The sequence below is a fragment of the Hypanus sabinus genome, chromosome 14 (genome assembly GCF_030144855.1).
Source record: "Hypanus sabinus isolate sHypSab1 chromosome 14, sHypSab1.hap1, whole genome shotgun sequence".
Classification (NCBI taxonomy): Eukaryota; Metazoa; Chordata; class Chondrichthyes; order Myliobatiformes; family Dasyatidae; genus Hypanus; species Hypanus sabinus.
The window spans coordinates 79651660-79661199 of NC_082719.1; the positions used below are offsets into that span (position 1 = coordinate 79651660).

The 9540-nt window shown below is 38.4% G+C and overlaps 1 protein-coding gene across 8 annotated transcripts in view; it reads left to right on the forward strand.

The window, feature by feature from the left end:
• LOC132404908 (GTP-binding protein Rit2-like) overlaps positions 1-9313 on the forward strand; it is a 328089-nt gene extending 318776 nt beyond the window's left edge. For 7 of the 8 annotated variants that reach the window (XM_059989504.1, XM_059989511.1, XM_059989509.1 and 4 more), the window contains one exon: positions 6813-9313. In XM_059989504.1, the coding sequence (XP_059845487.1) occupies positions 6813-7037 (225 nt within the window). In that variant the 3' untranslated portion in view covers positions 7038-9313. Of the gene's footprint in view, positions 1-3148; positions 3984-6812 lie in introns of those variants that run through there. The other variant, XM_059989507.1, reaches the window with a different exon arrangement.
• The last annotated feature ends 227 nt before the right edge of the window (positions 9314-9540 follow it).

The window sequence follows — 9540 nt, forward strand, 5'->3', positions numbered from 1 at the left end:
TGGAGGGTTGCAAATGTTCCCTTTTCAAGAAAGGGAGTAGAGATAACCCAGGTAATTAAAGACCAGTGAGCCTGATTTCAATGATGGACAAGTTGTTGGAGAAGATCCTGAGAGGCAGGATTTATGAGCATTTGGAGAGACATAATCTAATTAGGGATAATCAGCATGGTTTTGTCAAGGGCAGGTCATGTCTTATGAGCCTGATTGAATTCTTTGAGGAAGTAACAAAACACAGGGTAGAGCAGTAGATGCAGTGTATATGGATTTCAGCAAGATATTTGATAAGGTTTCCCATACAAGTCTCCTTCAGAAAGTAAGGAGGCATGGGATCCAAGGAGACCTTGCTTTGTGGATCCGGAATTGGCTTGCCCATAGAAAGCAAATGGTGGTTGTAGATGGTTTGTACTCTGCATGGAGGTTAGTGACCAGTGGTGTTCCACAGGGATCTGTCCTGGGATCCCTCCTCTTTGTGATTTTTATAAATGACCTGGGTGAAGAAGTAAAAGGATTGGTTCATAAGTTTGCTGATGACAAAAATGTTGGAGGTGGTGTGGATAGTCTGGAGGGTTGTCAGAAGTTACAGCGAGACATTGATAGGATGCAGAACTCGGCTGAGAAGTGGCAGATGGAGTTCAACCCAGATAAGTGTGAGGTGGTTCATTTTGGTAGGTCCAATTTGGAGGCAGAAGATAATATAAATGGTAAGATTCTAGGCAGTGTGGAGGATCTGAGAGATCTTGGGATCCGTGCCGATAGGACACTCAAAGCTGCTGTGCAGGTTGACAATGTTGATAAGAGGGCATACAGTGTGTTGGCATTCATCAACCATGGGATTGAGTTCAAGAGCCGACAGGTAATGTTACAGCTATATAGGACCCTGGTCAGACTCCACTTGGAGTACTGTGCTCTGTTCTGGTTACCTCTCTACAGGAAGCATGTGGATACTATAGAGAGAGTGCATAGGAGATTTACAAGGATGTTGCCTGGATTGGAAGGTGTACCTTATAAGAATAGGTTGAGTGTACTTGGCCTTTTCTCTTTGGAGTGACGGAGGATGAGAGGTAACCTGATAGAGGTATATAAGATGATGAGGGGCATTGATCCTGTGGATAGCCAGAGGCTTTTTCCCAGGGCTGAAATGGCTAACACAAGGGGCATAGTTTTAAAGTGCTTGGAAATTGGTGCCAAGGGGATGTCAAGGGTAAGTTTTTCACACAGAGGGTGGTGAGTACATGGAATGCACTGCCGGCAGCTGTGGTGGAAGCTGATACAATAGGATCTTTTAAGAGCCTGTTAGGTGGGTACATGGAGCTTAGAGAAATAGAGGGCTATGCAGTAGGGAAATTCTAAGCAGTTTCTAGAGTCGGTTACATGGTTGGCACAACATTGTTGACTGAATGGCCTGTAATGTGTTGTAAATTTCTAGGTTCATTACTTCCCACCCTCCTGACTTATCTGATGATGTGATCATCCACACGGCCCATACTCATAAGACATAGGAGCAGAATTAAGCCATTCATTCCATCAAGTCTGCTCTGCATTCCATCATGGCTGATCCCGTATCCCACTCAACCCCATACACCTGCCTTCTCACCATATCCTTTGATGCCCTGACCAATCAGAAAACAATCAACTTTCGCTTTAAATATAACCACAGACTTGGCCTCCACCGCAGTCTTTGGCAGAGTACCTCAAAGGTTCACTACTCCCTGGCTAAAAAATTCCTCCCTGGCTCTGTTCTAAAAGATTGCCCCTTAATTTTGAGGCTGTGCCCTCTAGTTCTGGATACCTCCACCAGAGGAAACATCCTCTCCACATCCTCCCTATCTAGTCCTTTCAACTGAGATGCCCCCATATTCTTCTAAATTCTAGTTAGTACAGGGCCAAAGCTGCCAAATTCTTCTCATATGTTAACCCCTTCATTCCTGGAATCGTTCTCATGAACCTCCTCTGGACTGTCTCCAATGACAACACATCCTTTCTGAGAAATGGGACACAAATCTGTTGACAATACAGTACAGACTGCCTTTCCCCATAATCACCATTCTCCCATGCTACTTACTCAAATTCCCCAACCACCCCACCAAACTAGGTCTCAGCAAACATTGCATTCCCCTCTTATTTCGGGAACTCACTATCTGCACTGTTTTTCTACCCAAGTTAAGGTAGGTTTTAGTCCTCAGCGAGGTCCATACAGCAGACCAATCATTCTGCATGCTACACACATTAGTGTTTACAGTGAAAGTTTCTCGCACATAAGGTTAAACATGCTATATGTTAAATAAACACAATTTTTTATTTCAAAGTTTAAGTTCAAAATAAATTTTGTATCAACATGTATACAGTATGTCTCCTGATACAACCTTGAGATAAATGTTCTTGCAGGGATTAATAGGAAAATGAAGAAATACTATTAAATCAATTAAAAAATTCCTCCTTGTATCAAAAGAAGATCACCAGATTTGGAAGAAATGTTAGTCTCAAGTTCCCTTGCTGTGCTGCAACTCACTGTCTGCACAGTTTTTATACCCAAGCTAAGGCAGGTTTTCAGTTGTACAAAATCTCCAAAAGAGTTCAACAGCAGCATCCTACTATTGCAACCAGTGTAAACATTATTCTGAGTTATCCCAGGAATTGGAAATGGTGCTTATATAATTTGTTCTTTGAATAATGAGATGACTTTCACTGAGAAATATAAAGTTCAGAACTTACCTTTTTCCTCTTTCATTCCTAAATCACCCATTCTGAACCCGTAATGAAAAATTAAGTTGACCCTCCAATGAAATAAACCTGGCAAATTAAACTGCAGCTTTCTGAACTGTGCCAGTGACACCGTAATTTGGCAGTAAATGATAATCAATTAATATTTACTTCATAAATCATGAATTATTATGATAATTTACTTTCCTATGTAAATGATGATGATTATTACTTTAATATGTAAAGTACAGCATTGGAAGCTAAATTAAAATGATACCTGTCACTCTACCTTGTAAAATATGTGCACTTTTATCATCATACTGTTCATTAGTTCATTCATTATGCACCATGTTGTATGACATGGATGATCATGATCTTTCCATGGACCATGGTTGTTCTTTGCAAATTTGTCTACAAAAGTGGTTTACCATTACTGTTTTCTCGGCAGTGCCTTTACAAGTCAGATGACCCCAGCCATTACCAATACTGTTCAGAGATTATCTGCCTGGCATCAGTGGTCGCACAACCAGGAATTGTGATGTACACCCTCATGCTGCTCATACAACCGTCCACCACCTGCTCCCATGGCTTCACGTGACCTCGATTGGGAAGATGAGTAGATGCTGCACCTTGCCCAAGGGTGACCTACAGGCTAGCCGAGGGACGAAGTGCTTTATACTTCCTTTGGCAGAGACGTATCTTCACCCTGACATCAGCCATCTTATCCTACCCTTTCTAAGTGCCAGCTGGCTGCAGATAGTCTGTATTGAGCTTATAAATAAAGGGAATTGGTTCACATGACATACTTGATGCTACGTTAGACATTTGGCTTTCACAATACAAATGCAGACACTGTCAGTGAAATAAATAGATCACTCTACAGTTCAGTGAAATCGGAAATTTATGTCAAATATCAATATTGTAGCAATTCCTTTGAAACTATCTTCTTACCCTGAGGTTTCAATATAAGTATTGCATCTCCTGCAACTGGATTCTGCTATCAGCTCTATGCATTGGGTATAGACAATACTGTGCTCCTAGTTGTAGAGAGGTACTGCAGAGAATGAAAACCCTCAGGCCACTGGGTTCACACTAACTATCAGCCACACATTTATATTAATTCTATATTAGTGCCACTTCTATTCGCAACAGTTCACCTGCACAACGTCCAGTTTACGTAGCAACCTGCACGTCTTTGGGGTCTGGGAAGAAGGTAGAGCACCTGGACGAAACAGGAAGAACATGCAGGCTGCACACAGACAGCAGCCGAGATCAATATTAAACCTGAGCCTCTAGTGTTGTAGGTCTGCGGCTCTACTAGCTATACAATTCTGCCAGCACTGTCTCATGCTGCAGGTTGAAACACGCACGTGGCGGCTAAACTCCAAGTCACCATTAACTCCTTCACTGAATTGTACACACAGTAAAGGCAGACATAAGTGGCAAAATTTACCACTGCTTCTCCTGCACCAAAATAGCTTCTTGGGGGAAAAATGCTCAGAAGCTAGAATATTAAACCAAGCTTTTGAGCATCAAGCCAATGATTGACTGAACATTGGTGACCACACCCTCCTGAATCTGTTTGAACATGGATAACCTACAATGGTCTCCTTAAAGTATTAAAGAATGCCCATTAACATTATCTCATAAAATAGTCTAAATGCAAAGTCAAAGTCAAGTCGTGTGTGTAAAAGACACATATGTGCAGATGCAACAAAAAACTTACTTGCAGCAGCATTACAGGCCTATAGCACCATATAAGCAGCATCCATATGAAAAAAAATAATGTAAATTAGACTCAATTTTACAAGAATACTATTAAAACAAAAATAGCTTATTTTATTGCAAGTGATGAAAGTCATCATAGTGATTAGGGTTGGTTCATAAACTGAATGGTTGACGGGAAGTAGCTGGTCTTAAGACTGAAGTCCTACACCACCAGGATGATGTACATCTTGCCTGATGGTAGCTGTAAAAAGATGGATGACCTGTATGGTAGGGATGTTTGATGATAGATGATGTCTTCTTGAGGCAGCAACTCCTATAGGTCTACTAATAGTGGAGTCAGATGTACGCATAATGTACTGGACAGATTGCACAATGCCCTGCAGCTCCTTATATTCCTGTGCACTCAAATCTGAATTGGCATCAGAGTCCTCTGCCATGCCGACATACACAATATTGAGATAATGGTTATGGTCAACCATGGGCCAAGTCACCCCAAGCCCGGCACTCAATTCTAATCTCCATCGTGGAAAGTGGCTTCCGGGGAGGCAGTGAAAATGTTTCAGTGGAAATCTAAAAGATTTCTGAAAACTGTAATAGTTTCACCAACTCATGGGAAATCCTGGCCTATAACTAGTAATCTGTTATCTCCAGAAAGGAGAACTTTGTCCATAAGGAGGAGATAGCTCAGAGGCAGGACTACTCTGGCAGATCCATTTCTCAACATATTCTTGCCTCATAGAACTTCTTGTTTACTTAGACTTCATTATCTTACCATGAGCAATCCTGCATCACCATCTATTCTCTAGTGGAATACTTTCTTGCATTAAACAACTTTTAAAATCATTCACCATAACCAAATGAAAGATGTACCAATGGGACGCCATGTCCAGTTTATATCTGTCTCTTTGTTGGATATGTAGAATAGCCTTTGTCACATTTTTCCTCATGGTATCACTCTCACATCATTTCCTAGTTGACTCTTCATTGATCCATCTCATACATCATCAGAATTAATCATTACAAAACACTCCTCTTACTGTATATTATTAACCTTAATATCAAAGCTTCAATGAGACCCCAAAGGAATGGTACAAAGTTGTGAAACTGGGACTCTGTGCTTCAGGAACAAAATCTGTCACCTGCACATTTAGTATGTACCCACATAATACAGAAATGTCAAGGATAAGATTGCTTTTAATGGTTTCAAAGGTACATATAATGTCAGAAAAATCTATACAATATACATCCTTAAATGTTTTTTCTTTGCAATCATCCACGTAAACAGAGGAGTTCCCCCAAAGAATGAATGACAGTTAAATGTTAGAACCCTGAAGTTTAATGACTTGGTAGCAGGGGTGTAGGGGATTGGGTCAACATTGGTCATGCTAGTGCAGCCTGAAACATTTAGCAAAATATGTCAGATGTAACCAATGTCAGTAATTGTTGGTGAATCTGTGGAATTCATTAACGGCAATGTCACTGGGTATACGTAAAGCGGAGGCTGAAAGGTTCTTAATTCATAAGAGTGTCAAAGGTTACAGGGAGAAGTCGGGAGACTGAAGTTGAGATGAATAATATATCCACCATGATAGAATTGCAGAGAAGACTCAATGGTCCGAATGGCCTAATTCTACTCCTATGTCTTATGGTCCAATTGCACTCTGGATCTTTAATTGTTTAAAAGAAATTGTCTTGAAAATTATTGGTCAAGTAATTAAAACCCATTTCCTTGATTTTAAAAATATAATTTTGAAAAGATATAATTCACAATTAACAGGAAACACTTTTAAAATTTGGCACAGACTGAATAGGGGTAAAAGTCAGCTTTCTGATTTACATATCTTGTGATTATTTTAGACTTGAATACTAAAGATTTATTTATTTGTTGATTTATTGGAATCCAGAGTGGAAAAGTCCCTTCCAGCCCTTTGCGACACGCCACCGAACATCCTGCGATTTAACCCTAACGTACACACAGGATAATTTAAAATGGCCAATTAACTTACTAAGTAACACATCTTTGGACTGTGGGAGGGAACTGGAACACCTGGAGATAATCCACGTTCTATGGAGAGGGTGTACAGATGATGTTGGAATTGAACCCTGAATTCCAATGCTCCAAGCACCATGCTAACCATAATGCTAGTTATCAATGAATTATTTGTGATACTAATAGCTGAGCTGATGAACACAGAAGTTGTCTGGGTATTTGTTGTTGATACAAGTGTTAATTAACTGAACAACATATCGTTCCTGCCGTTACTTATTGTTTGAATTTTCAGTGCCAAAACAACAAGCATCTAGTCAGAACAAAGTACAGTAGAACACAGCGATTTTGTTGATAATTAATGTATTTTATATTATTCATGGATTTTTCTCCCAAGGTTTCCCATGAGGAGGGCATGGCTTTGGCAAGAGAATACAATTGCCCGTTTTTTGAGACTTCAGCAGCTTTGCGCCTCTACATTGATGATGTCTTTTACGGCATGGTACGAGAAATCCGAAGGAAGGAAGCTTTGCCGTCTACTGAGAAGAAGATGAAGAGAAAGGGCAGTATCTGGAAGAAGTTAAAAGGCTCATTCAAAAAGAAAAAAGAAAACATAACATGATAGATATTTATCCTCTCTACTTAATGAATTAGTTGTAATCATAAATTGGTGTGTTATGAATAGCAAATGAAATTCTGTATTTTAATTTGTTTTACTACTTTTAGAACACAGGTGTTTGTTACCTTTTGAAAAATTATGGGTCTTACACATACATTTTATGTTGTAAACAAGTTGTTGTCTGACTAGGTTTCAACTATTTATAAGTGATCTTTGATACATAGAATGGTCGCTGTGTTAAGAAGAATTAAATTTTATTCAATCAAATGCAGCTTGAAGTTGAACTTGTGATGATTTTTATCTAAATACCAATGACTACTGTAAGCTTTGAACCTAAAACACAGATTAATAGATGTTTTTGTCCTTTGAAGCTTTCTTATGTATATCAACATGAACAAATGGCTGGGGTCCTTTATTGTTCTGCAATGTAAGCATGATAAATTCAAATCAGATACTCTGTTTAGTAAACTGATTATTAACTGGAGACCTGCAAATTATAGATAGGACAAACAGGCATTTTTCATTGGGCTAAACTGGTAGATTATTCAGAGAATTGGAGATCTTGTTTTTGCCATGCAAAGCAATTCTGTTCATATTATCCATGCCAAACAAAAGAGTGCTATTTCAGTTAATATCAATTCTCAGTCCATTGTTTTGTATGTTATAGATCCTGATAAATTCATCATGAAATTATTTAAATATGATCACGAAAAGAGCTACCTTTCTGTCTCTATCACTCTTTGCAACAGTAAACTCCAGAAGGTTTTCCATAATTTTTTCTAATTACTCTACCAACCATCTTAAATCTCTGGCCCTTAATTATTGTCCTTGCTAATAAAGGGGATAAATACTTCCTATTTCACTCTGGTACATATCTTACAATTTTGCATTTCAGTTATCTCTGCTCAATAGAAAAGAAATCTCATCTCAGACTATCTCTCCTCATTACTTAATTCCTAGTCTTGTCAGCATATTTATAAATTTAATTTGCTGCTTCCTGATTGCTTTGACATCATTCTTGTTAATGACAATTAAATGATCTATTAATATCTAGAGTGACACACACACAAAATGCTGGAGGAACTCAACACACCAGATGTCATTTTTGGAGAGGAATTAACAGTCAATGTTTTGGGCCGAGACCTTTCCTCGGATCTGATGAAAGGTCTTGTTCCAAAACATCGATTGTTAATTCCTCTCCACAGATGCTATGGACCTAATGAGTTCCTCCCGTGCTTTGTGTGTGTTTCTCTGGATTTCCAGCTTCTGCAGAACCTCTTGTGTTTATTAACATGTCAATTAAATTTAACAGTAAGTTTTATTTTTACTTCTAGAAAGATCTTGCTTTGAGTAAAACAGTATCATACTGTCATGAACTAGTAATTAAATACCAGTTGTTACTATCAAATAGTTAATTATAATATTTGCAAGACACAAGAGGTACTGCAGATGCTGGAAACATAGAGCAATACACAAAATATGCTGGAGGAGCTCAGCAGGTCAGGTAACATCTACGTATGGAAAAAAACAGTATGTTTCAGGCTGAGATCCTTCATCAGGACAGGTCTACATTTCATGCTGTGACCCTTCCTTCGTTAGGACTGATGAAGGGTCTTGGCCAAAAACATCAACTGTTTATTCCCATCCATGGATGCTACCTGACTTGCTGAGCTCCTCCGCACACTGTGTGTATAATATTTGCAATGCTTTCAGAGAAACTCCAGTTTTAATAGTATTGCATATACTGCACATTTCAAAAGATATCAGATTTATGTTTCATCATATCCTGTCACAATTCCTTTATAATTTTATTGTAGCTTCACATTGTTATAAAATTGAAATATTCTTCTATCATTATGGTCGATATCTTATGAAATCTACTTCATACTGGTGCTTGTCACTGATGTCTTAATTAAGTTTCATGCTTACACCTATTTCAATCATTTCTCAAATTTTATATTCACTAACCAGTCAAAGAATTAGTTCTGAGCGGATCATTGTGTCGTTGGCATACTGGATTTCATTTCAGATCCTGCAGGTGAGTGTTCAAAACTGAACGTTACAGCAACAAGTGTCATGTGGATCGATTTATCATTGCAATATCTGATCAAATGTTTATTTCCTGTAACATTTCATCTGTCAGAATCTTATGCTTTTGGATAATGTATTTATTTCGTATATTAGAATATATTGTACAAGTGCCCCTCTGGAGGATTCTTTCAAAACATCACAGCTGGAAATAATGTTTGCATTTGTACATACAATATAGATAAAAAATAAAAACCCTTTTACTTTCTTTAATTTCAACTATTTTCTGAAGCAGTCATATATTATGTGTAGTACTGCACTTGGTTGTATTTCTTCTGAGTGTTATGCTCATTAATAAAAGGGCTGGTATTTCTGTAAAACTGCATCAATCACCATAATTGCATATTCACTGAAGACATACAAAAGACCTATTTCTCCTTTCATGAACCTTTATCGTACTAACAAAAGTGTACACGCC